The 11,328-nt window shown below is 33.7% G+C and overlaps 2 protein-coding genes across 2 annotated transcripts; one reads left to right on the top strand and one right to left on the bottom strand.

The window, feature by feature from the left end:
- Positions 1–288: 288 nt before the first annotated feature.
- LOC141677650 (sphinganine C4-monooxygenase 1-like) lies at positions 289–3,793 on the top strand. Its single transcript, XM_074483658.1, has 2 exons — positions 289–746; positions 2,951–3,793. The coding sequence occupies exons 1-2, from the start codon at positions 525–527 to the stop codon at positions 3,503–3,505; spliced, it is 777 nt and encodes a 258-aa protein (XP_074339759.1). The 5' UTR covers positions 289–524; the 3' UTR covers positions 3,506–3,793.
- Positions 3,794–4,782: 989 nt separating this feature from the next.
- LOC141677172 (putative methyltransferase PMT2) lies at positions 4,783–9,785 on the bottom strand. Its single transcript, XM_074482942.1, has 7 exons — positions 9,409–9,785; positions 7,923–8,577; positions 7,612–7,822; positions 7,213–7,495; positions 6,517–6,897; positions 5,787–5,864; positions 4,783–5,238 (listed from the first exon to the last, which is right to left on the bottom strand). The coding sequence occupies exons 2-7, from the start codon at positions 8,568–8,570 to the stop codon at positions 5,004–5,006; spliced, it is 1,836 nt and encodes a 611-aa protein (XP_074339043.1). The 5' UTR covers positions 8,571–8,577; positions 9,409–9,785; the 3' UTR covers positions 4,783–5,003.
- Between the last annotated feature and the right edge of the window lie 1,543 nt (positions 9,786–11,328).

The following is an 11,328-nucleotide window of genomic DNA, read 5'->3' as shown; positions in this document are numbered from 1 at the left end:
TACTTAATAAGAAAAATACCAAAAGAGTATGATATAACAAGAGATAGAATTTTTAATCTTCAAAAGTATTCATTTTAAAATACGCAATTAATAAAACTTTCATCATTTTTGAAGTAAAAGTATTTATTAAAAAAAATAAATACAATTAATAGTCCTCGCAGAACATTCTCCAACCACAAAAAAATACGGTCAAAACCCAAGTCGGCCAACGCCTTATTACAATGACCACTTGACCAGGCCAAGCCAGCATAACCATTGACAACATCTACTTCCTTGACACCTCACCAATCTTAAACTCATCAACGGCCCCAAATAAAAAAGCTGTAAAAACATCAACAAAACCAAGCACACCACATCAGAACCCAATCTCAGAAAAAAAAAACCAAACACAAACAACAACAATAACATACTTTCAACTTCAATAATTGGTTTCAACGTACCCCATCTCAACTCTTCACATTTTTCATTGAAACCTAGTTAGATTCAGTTATACATACAAATCTTGAAAAGGGTTGGTGGGGGAGATGGAGTTTAGTTTGTCTGATGAGTTATTAGGAACTGTGATGCCAATTGTTGTTTATTGGGTATATTCAGGATTGTATATGATGTTTGGATCTTATGATAATTATAGATTACATTCTAGACAAGATGAACATGATAAGAATCTTGTTACTAAGCCTACTGTTGTTAAAGGTGTTCTTCTTCAACAGGCTGTTCAGGCTGTTGTTGCCATTATTCTTTTTAAGGTACCCTTTTTCTTACGTTTGTATTGTTGTTTGTTTCGTATTATGTGTAAATGCATGTCTTTTTGTTTTTTTTTTGTGTTTTTATTGTTGTTGTAATGGTAAAGATCTTAACTTTTTTATTTTTTTTCTGATTAAAGATCTCATCTTTTTTGAATTAGATTTTTATGATTCATTTTAATGTGATATAATGGTAAAAGAGGTTTATGAGTATGTGATTGAACAGAAGGTTTGAAAGTTTAATGAAGCTGTTAATGATATAGTTTGTGTTGTGTTTAGTTGCCAGAAAGAAACAATGGTTAGCTTGTTATATGAAATGTTTTGCGTTGTTTTGCGGGTAACAAACACACATCTGAAGTGGGGGAAATGTTGCTTTAAGTAGTTGTTTTTGCTAATTAAATGTCTCACCTTTTTTGAATAAGATGGGTATTTCTATTTTTTTTAATTCTTAAAGTGATATAATGGTTGTATGAATATGTAATTGAACAGAAGGTTTATAAGTGTAATGAAGCTGTTGATGATATGCCTTGTGCTGTGTTTAGTTGCCAGAAAGAAACAATCGTTAGCTTGTTATATGAAATGTTATTTTACGTTGTTTTGTGGGTAACAAGCACACGTCAGAAATTGGACAAATGTTGCTATAACTAGTTGGTTTTTGTTTGAGGCCCAAACAGTGTGAAATTTTACGGAGTCCTTAAAATATGTTTAGTGAGTAACAAACTTTTTGTAGAAAATTAAGAAATATTGCTTTGGTTTCTATAACTAGCTGGTGGTTATTTGAGGCCCTGTTAGGTGAACTGGCCATATGCAATTTTATAGAATTTTTGACATACAAAGATGACCTACTATCATACTTTGTTATTGTGATATACATATATATCTTTAAGACATGTTATATGTCAGATTTTCAGCATGTTTGCAATTGACCCAATGCTCTAATTGGAATCATGAATTCAGAGTTATTGATTTTTGTTTGCGTTAGAGCCTAGCGTACTGATGGAAAAGATTACATTTGTTTATGTACCTGGATTTTGCAACCACTGGGAATTGGGGTTGGGTGGGAAAAAAAGATGAGGAAACCCTGGGTTGGGCATGGGGGAACCCTGTTAAAGCTGTACAACTCTTTTGTTGTGGATTGAGTGTGTTATTTGACTTGAATTTCATGACTCTTTTGTTTTATATTTCACTTTTACCTGATCTGGATCCCAATTTTTCTGTAAAGTAGAATCTTACATTGTGAATTGATCTTAAATTTAATCTCAGTGTATTGTTTCACTATAAATTGTTTTGTATGCATCAAGCAAGCACAGTATGGTGTAAATAAACAAAAAAAAAAATGAAATGTCTAATATATCACTGTTTGTTGAAACAGTAAGCAACTTATTCCCAAGGAAATAGTGCATTTTTGTCTGAAAAGTTGAAGTTCTCAAAAACTGTAGCCAAATATCCTTACCCAGTGGTTATTTCTGCTTCATATTTCACTTTTACATTTACTGTATCTGAATCCCTTTTTTCTGTAAAGTAGAATCTTTCATTGTGAATTATCTTAAATTCTATTAAGCTCCGGTTCAATGTATCCTATTAAGCTCCGGTTCAATGTATCGTATCTTACGCTGTAATTTGTTTAGTATGCCAAGCAATATATAATATAGATAAACAAGAAAAATTAATGAACCTTCTGATAGATTACTTTCCTTGAAACAGTAACCAACTTGTTCCCAAGGAAATAGTGCATTTCTGTCGGTAAAGTTGAAGTTTTAAAAACCACAGCAAGACTCCGTACCAGCTGCTCCTGCTATCTCTAATGCTATTCACTACTTATAAAGCCTCTTTTCCAAACTACATATCATTAGCACAACTAGCAGCATCTAATGCCTGTTCTTTGTGTCTGATAGAGGATTTAGTTCACATCCTTTATAATAAGACCCATGTCCTATTGGCATTTTCATAGTTCATCTCCCAACTTACTCTTCTTAATTCTTATATTAAACTTTCTTAGGTTGCTCCAAAAAAGCACAATGAATATATTTGCTACATAGAGCGCATCACTTTTTTTTGGGTATCTGGACTGTGAAAAATGGAAATGCTGGTTCACATACTAGATTGACTTGCTATGTGAGCTTGGATAAAGTTAATAGTTGTGCATCTATTATGTGTGATGTACTATATGATGAACTCATCTGTTCTAAAATTATGTATGGTCACAGGTTACTGGAGATGATACTGCTGCTACCACAGGGGAGCGGTCTTCGTTCATTGTTCTTGCTCGACAGTTCTTTATTGCAATGGCAGTATTGGATACCTGGCAATATATGATGCATAGGTACATGCACCAGAATAAGTTCTTGTACCGACACATACATTCCCAACACCATCGCCTTATTGTCCCTTATGCTTTTGGAGCTCTGTACAATCATCCAGCTGAGGGACTTCTCCTAGATACAGTTGGTGGAGCTTTGTCTTTCCTCTTGTCCGGCATGTCCCCTCACACTTCCATCTTCTTCTTTTCCTTTGCTACAATTAAAACAGTTGATGACCATTGTGGATTGTGGCTCCCTGGAAACCCCTTCCATTTATTATTTAGTAATAACTCTGCATACCACGATATTCACCACCAGCGATATGGTACCAAATATAACTTTTCACAGCCTTTTTTTGTTGTGTGGGATAGAGTTCTTGGCACTCACATGCCTTACTCACTTCAGAAAAGAGCAGAAGGAGGCCTCGAAGCACGACCTGCTAAAGAGTACAAAGAGAGCTGATCAATATGTTAATATATAGCCCTGAAATATATTCTAAACAATCTTCCACAATGATTATTTATTTATGTAACTTGTACATATCTATAATTGTTGTATTGTTTGGTGATTTGTATGTTGAGTTGGACACCCGAAACGAGGACCTCTTATTACAACGTTGGTATTCGGAATTTGTTTCTGGCCATCATCCTCTCTTGTTTGTAGCTACTGTTGTTTTTGGTTGATGGCTGAGCTGAATTGTATGAACTTTTATAAACAGTTTATCATAGAAAAGGTGAATGTTTGTTTGTCTGCGCTGGTATTATTTTTTGGTATTGATATAGAAGATTGTTACGTATTTTTTTTACTTCTGGTGTAGGTCATTGAGCTTTTAGTATATGTGCAGGTTGGGCATTAGGTTTTTATGTATTAGGTTTTTATGTATTGGGTTTTTATGTATGTACTCATATCTGACGTTTGATTGCCTGCCAAAGATATTTGAAGGTTATAGTCCCCTTATGTGACGTTTCTGTTCAATTTATCAAGCCATCTTTAATATTTTGTTAACATGTTTAATTTTTCAAGCCATCATTAATGTTCTTGTACTATATATGTTATCATACTTGATACGTAATTCTGATTTCTGAGTCTGGAATACTGTAAAGAATTGAGTTGACTTGAGATGGTGTTGTAGAAGACGCTCAATTTGGTTTTGAATGTGCGTCTAAGCCTCCTTCCTAGCCGGTAACCTTGTATGTTTTTTTATTTGCTAAATTAATCTTTATATTTTTCTTTTTGCAGCAGTGCAAGGTTTCTGAAATGAACTAATGATAATCGTGTTGATGTATTATGATATGAAGATCACCAGATGTTACCGTGGTAGTTCAACTGCAACTACAATCCAGAATTTCTATAGAAAAATCCCAGAGTTGATGTTTGATTTGAACAAAGATAAGTAATTACCGCCAGTTTGGAATTCGTTTCCAGGTTAGATTCAAATGAGAAGAAATATGAGAATCAGATGTTCTGCATGTTAAACAGAGTGGAGAATATGATGGAAGTATGAGAGAGTTAGCTGGAGTAAGACTATTGCAAGATAAATAGTCAACAAAAAGGATGCTTCAGAGCCTCAAGTTACTCTTCTGTCTGTCTTTGGAAAAACACTTGATTGAACTTATAGTGCAAACTGCAAAACTGTGAGTGTCTGTGTATGCGCGCGCATTCACGACTGGAAGGCGGGTTAAGACATGAAAGAGAAACAAAAAAATATAACAAAGTAAACTGTAACTTAACATCATGCCTACAAAAATTTAAATTTACTAAAGAGCGTGAGTCAATATATTGTTGGTTAAACATACAACAAAGGTACTCCACAGACTATTCTTCAACTCCCGGATAAGCCTCATCTAGCAAAACAGCCAAGGGTGAGATAATAATACATAAACCAAAGTGTAATACAAACAATAGCATGCCTCTTCAACCCATGCCATCGTGTTGTTTTTAGTATTTGATTTAATGGAATTTACTGTGAGGATGTGGAGTTATTTTCTCCCGTGACCCAATATTGTTTAACAGCGATAAGAATCTTCTCCGGAACAAGGGGACCATCTTCATGATCTGTCATTTTAGTATCCCATCTCATTCCATTAACTATTTTCTTCACCTTGACAAGTACTTCAACTTCATCACGGATTATGACTGCACCCTCTGGCCTTAGAATCCTATCCATCTCCAGTAGAATGTCTTCAAACTCACATCTGTTAAAATGTAGTCATAAATAAGTGTGCTGTTGCATGCGCACTGTACTTGAGTAATTATGCTGACAGATACTAATTTTCTGCTTCTAATGTGCATCTAGCCCAAGGATGCTTTTATGTAAATAAAATGAATTATCTTCACTGTCATATAAGAAGGATCTACATCTTGTGTTCGGTTACAATCCAATTAATCCAATTAAGTCAACACCAACAAGCTCAAGTCAACTTAAGCTCAATCAGGTAATAAGGCAACAAAAACTCATTTTCTTGTCAAATCAATAGCTTACACTTCCTATGTTATATATGGGACTGCACTTGAACAAAAAGATTCTAGTTATGTATCAAATTATTATTGTTGTACATATGTATCATTTGGCTTTAAATGAATTTCAGTCGTGTGCCTATGCTGTTGAATTATTGTCATATGTGAATTTGACAGTTCACGAGCAGGACTTTACTCTCCCAGTACAAAGTGGATGATGGAACTTGAAAAGCCCTAATTAATTATCATGCATAACTTGAAGCATAAAGAGTATATAATCACTTACTTGTCCTTGTACAAACTAAACAGACCATTGGCATGAATAAGGTCATAAGTCCTCGGGTAAGTTGAGAAAGCTTCACACCTGAACCACAGAAAAGATTTGATCAATATATCTAATATTAGAGCCTAAGATCAATCAAATAAAATGCCGATCAATCGTTAGAGATGCAAGATTATAACAGATATGAAGTTGCTTCTAATGTTTAATAACCGAACATAGCCAAACTAAAACAAATAGTCTCTGCTGGTTGACGTGTCAGATAAAAAAATTCCCAGTTACTTTTTTGCATAATAGTTGACAAAGTACATGGAAAATTGCCATCATTTTTTCATTTCCTTTTGAGGAGATACTCACAGATGTAAAAGTTCACCTTTAAGTTATTCATTAAACCATTTGGGGGCAGTTTGTCTTCGTGACTTCTTTTCTATTGTATAAATCTACTTGATTAATTTGAGCTATTATCATGTATAGATTTGTATTCCAATTCACACCTCGAAATTCAACAGAAAGACAGTATCTGCCACTATCGTCTAAAAAGAATTCGAATCTGGCTAGACCAGTGTAGGTGTCTATGTCTAACTTTGAAACATATTTTTTGACAATGCTTAAATAAATATTGCAGTAAAGTACGAAACAATTTCTTAGATATGTCAAAATACAGGGTAAATATATATAAAGAAGGTGCTGTTTACAACAGTTATGAGGCAGAAAAATTATATTTAAGAATTCATACCAGTCATGATAAATACCGATTAGTCCTCGCTCATATATAACACCAAGAGTCTTTTTCTCAGCTAAAGTGGGTACAACGTTCATAACCCACAATTTTGGAGATTCCAATGCAGCAGCAAAGCCTCCCAGCCCAGCATTCATATCCATTATGTTTCGGTACCTTCCCGAATCAATAAATTTATTGATTCTTTTATAAGCATGTACATGCTTTCTCCAGTTCTTGTTATCTTCCAAGTAAGTCTCGACAGAGATTCCAGGAACAGATCCACTAGCTATCCTGGGAGGGACAGCATTAAGCCTTTCCGGGAATGTCTTTAGGTCCTCGCCTGCTTCAGTATTTGATTTAGCATATGGAGTAATGCACGCTTCCATTTTCTTGTACCTGATTATCAGACAAAACCACGATGAATTATATATAATAAGTAATAACATGTCGGTACCAGCAAAAGTCAAATTGTAGAGAGATGGCTGGTAATAACAGTTTCGGAGACAAGTGCACCAAATATATATACTGAATTTCAAACAAATTGACTTGGAAACAAAGGTGGTCAAACTAATTATGAACTTAACCAGCAAACTGAATTAACATTTTACTCGGGTAGCTTTGATTTAGGTTTTAAAGTGTACTCTGGTCCTTGTACTACAGGTCATAAAATTCAGATGCAATTCTGCATAGGGATTAAGCATAAGAGGATACCAGGCATTGTCTGGATCTGAGGAGTCGCACAAATTTGTTTGTGAAGCACGACAAGAATCAGCATTTACTCGCTTCTGCCATATAGCTGTTTCACCCTTTTCGGATTTTTTCTCCCAACAAAGATTCTTGGCAACCTCTTCAATCTTCCGTTGTTCTTCTTGAAGTTCCTCCTTGGGACGTTGCCAGGATCTGTAATTAACCTTCCAATTAATTGGAGGACCAGAAAGCACCCAATAGCCACCAGGTCTCAAAACTCGATCAACTTCCATCATGTACATTCCATCTGCAGAGAAAAATCCCGGATAAAATGAATCAGGTTGCTAACATCAGAATGGGGGGTTTTTATTTCTGCACTACATGTCTTATCATAACAAGGGACGCCGAAGTGGAAATTCATACCATTTGCTCCCCATGGAATCAAGCAACGAGAACAATGAGCCATATCAAATGCCCTAGATGGATATGGCATTTTTATGGTTCCAAGAACACCAATAACAGCTGGCACTCCTCTCTCAAGAGCAAACTGAACCTGTGCCTCATGAGAATCTCTTGGTGCAAATGACATTGCTATAACCTTTCTCTTCCAAAGGTATGCACCCCAACTAGCAACCTACAACGTCAGCAAATGAGGGAAAAAACACAGAAAAATTATAGGTTTTGCATGTGCAAGAGCAATGACGCTTACGAATATATAAACGGAAGTGACTCACCCCACAACCAGTGTCCAGAGCAGTTCTCACAGTCCCATTCTCTATTGGAATCACCGACATGAGCTGATCAATATATTTATCTGCCCCCTGAGGAAATTGTGTCCCTCCGCCAGGGAATCTAAACACATTACCCTCATACTGAATCCAGTTCTGAATAGCCTTTTCAACAGTCAAGCTCTTATAAGGTGCATTTGCATACGGTACATAATCACGACTTTTAGGCCATGGAAATGGGGTTACATATCCTTTGGGTGCAGGAATGAGGCAATGCAGCTTCTCTTCCTGAGGGGGGCAATGCCTTTCTCTGTAATTCATATTTTCTCTTGGGAAGGTCATTGCACGACTTTGATCTTGACAGGGCGTGTAGTCAGTATAACGAGAGTGGCATGGCTTAATATTTTTAACTTTTGATCCAGAATTATCGATTATCCCAACATCACCGCTATGATGAGTGTCAAAGTTCAGATTTGGGAGCACACTGCAGTCTGCACCAGTCTTGGTCATCTCCAAAGCTATACTGTCTCCCTTCCCGAATCCACTTCTTTGCCATGCTCCCAACAAGTAAAAGAAACAGCACAACCCAACTACAATAAAAATAGATACAGAACTCCTGGTCCTACTGTCTCCTGCACTTAATTTTGGTGCCATGTTGCACCTGAAAGCATCCCACAAAATTTAGCATCATGACAAAAAAATCTGAAAAATCATTAGCACATAGTAGTTTGTTCACCAAGTAAGCACATTTTTCTTCAGATTGAATTTGTGCATAACACAAATGAATAACAAAGATCTGAAAACTATGAACTTTAGTTAACAACAAAGAAAGCAACCTAAAAACTCCCAACTCAAAAGAAACAAGGTCAACGTATGTCTTAAGTTAAAATTTCACCTCTTGAGGATCAAGCTACACCCCATCTGAAATTGCAAAATACCATTTTAAATGTGTTACATGTTTACTACTATTACCCCTGTCCAAAACTTTGATCTTTCAACACTCGAGTAAGTAATAAATTGTCAAAACAGATCCCATCTAAAAGACTAGTTTTAAAGTTCATGTTACCATACATAAGAAAACATCACAATCACTACAAATGGACCTTCACATGTTCCACACGAATCATATATAAAACAGATCTATACAAGCACACATTGTAATGAATACATTTCATCTTCAAACCTGTACCTTTAATAGATCAACTAATCATCAACCAAGAACAAAATAACAACTCAAAAACAGTTGGGTAAGCTAATTAATGAACAATAAAGATAGCAACTTTAAATAATTAATGCAAGCTTCTACAACAATAATAGAATCTGGTAAGTTTAGGTAGCCAAACAAAGCTCTAAAACCAACCTTTTTATAGCAAAAAAATCTTAAAAAATAACAAAACATCTTAACCTTGAAAATCAAGTAAAAAACACACGAATCTTAAAGAAACAACAAAAGAACAAAAACCCATGAAGAAGACAGCATGAAAACACATACCAGTTGCATCAGGAGTTGGTCTGAAAATCAGTGGTTGAAGATCTTGAACTATTATACTTGTATAAATATATGTATTATATATATATGTGTGTGTTTGTATTATATAACAGTATATAGTTAAGTGCAAGAACTGAGATATGAATCAGTGGGATATATAGTGAGATTTACAGGAGTATTTATTTAAATATAAATAAAAATTGAACTGGTTTAGATCCAACTGGCCACTCCTTTTGTGTAAATAAAATCTGAGATACAGGGGGGGACTGTAAATTATTAATAAAATCAAACAGAGGAAGAGAAGAGGGAGTATTTAATTGTATGGGTCTATCTCAGTTATGTTTTACCCTCCTCTACTTGCAACCTCCTCACCCCACAGGACAGGAGTGTGAATGTAGACGTACATGGTAATTTGTATGTATACAATTCGTATTGGAGAAAGCGGGTGAATTAGGGATTTATTTAATATAATATGAATAATGTGATTATAGATAACAAATTAATTCGATTTTCTGTATAGTCGTTTCCAAATTTTAAATTTGAATTTGGATGATAGTGAATTGACACTTGATTTAAAATTCAAATTTCGACCAAAATCCGATTCAAATAAAAATCTGATAAAAAAACCTGATATACTAATAATATGTAATATATAAATAATTTCATATTTTATTACCTATATTGGGAATTTACCAAAAATAATAACTTTTCTAACTTTTTTTGCGATTTTACTATCTTTTGATTTTTTTTGCAAAAATACGGAATAAACGAAAATCAACTAAAATCAACCAGATATACAGAATAAAAAAAATTTGGTTGATTTGAGGTTGCATGTAGTTGCATAAACTCGTTAAAGGTTGCATACAGCTGATTCTAGTTGCCAAAAAACCGTATTTTTGCAATTTTCTTTAAAAAATAGTATTTTTCCAAATTAAAAAGTATTTTTGCAAATTTTAAAAAAAATGACAGTATTTTTACAAAAATGTTTTTAGACTTGGGTATTTTTCAAAAAAGTCCTATAATATTTTAGACGTAGAACATATAATTTACATTTTTTTTATTTTATTATCTGAGTAGTAATATAATAATGTCAAGACTTATTCAGTGAATTATAATTTTTTTTCTCAATTTCAAATTTTATTATTAAGATTTTTTTTTATATTTACATAAAAGATTCATTAGTGGTCAAATACTAAATATTATTTTACTAACATATTATATATTTTACTCGACATGTAAATCCGTACAATGTAATGTATTTGAAAACTTATTTATTTAATTTTTTATTTTTAATTGTTATACAAATGTAATTAATGATGTTTGTATGTATCAATGATATTAAATTGAAACATTGTCAAATTTATCGGTTTTTATACCTTTCTTTGTATATATATGTTCTTATGTATATCATTGCATTAATATGCCTTTTATAAAAAAACATTGAAAAAATACGATGCTCGTAATTTCTATTTAAAATTCAATAATTTTATACCCACTGCCCCTATCCTCTTCTTTCTATCTTTTACTTTCTATTTTCATAATTGTTAGATATATTTGATAATATCATGTCTAATATGATTTGTGTTTAGTTTTCAGATCTTACTTAAACAGGACAAATCAGTATTTAACTGGAAATCAGCACTTATACTGAAGTCATAACTTAAGTTGTCAGAACTTAAGTTATCAGGAGATATTTATCAGAAGATAATATCAGGACTTAAGGAGACTTTCAGATAAGGAAGACGGCTGATTGAAAGGAAAGAAGATCAAGACAAACGCAAGAAGAGATATGCATGAAGAAGAATTACTATGAATAATAGAATACTTGAAAGAAAAGATAACTAGTTGATATATTTTAGAAAGTAGAATTATATTCCATATCAATTAGAGATTATCTTGTAACTGTGTAGTATATAAACACAG

The sequence above is a fragment of the Apium graveolens genome, chromosome 8 (genome assembly GCF_009905375.1).
Source record: "Apium graveolens cultivar Ventura chromosome 8, ASM990537v1, whole genome shotgun sequence".
NCBI lineage: Eukaryota > Viridiplantae > Streptophyta > Magnoliopsida > Apiales > Apiaceae > Apium > Apium graveolens.
The sequence above is the reverse complement of the archived record's forward strand: the minus strand, read 5'-3'. Positions and strand labels throughout refer to the sequence as shown.

Coding starts and splice junctions, on each gene's coding strand:
- LOC141677650 (XM_074483658.1), top strand. CDS start 525: ATGGAGTTTAGTTTGTCTGATGAGTTATTAGGAACTGTGATGCCAATT. Junction 747..2,950: donor TTGCCATTATTCTTTTTAAG/GTACCCTTTTTC, acceptor GTATGGTCACAG/GTTACTGGAGATGATACTGC.
- LOC141677172 (XM_074482942.1), bottom strand. CDS start 8,570: ATGGCACCAAAATTAAGTGCAGGAGACAGTAGGACCAGGAGTTCTGTA. Junction 7,496..7,611: donor GATTCCATGGGGAGCAAATG/GTATGAATTTCC, acceptor TTTTCTCTGCAG/ATGGAATGTACATGATGGAA. Junction 5,865..6,516: donor ATCGGTATTTATCATGACTG/GTATGAATTCTT, acceptor TCTGTGGTTCAG/GTGTGAAGCTTTCTCAACTT.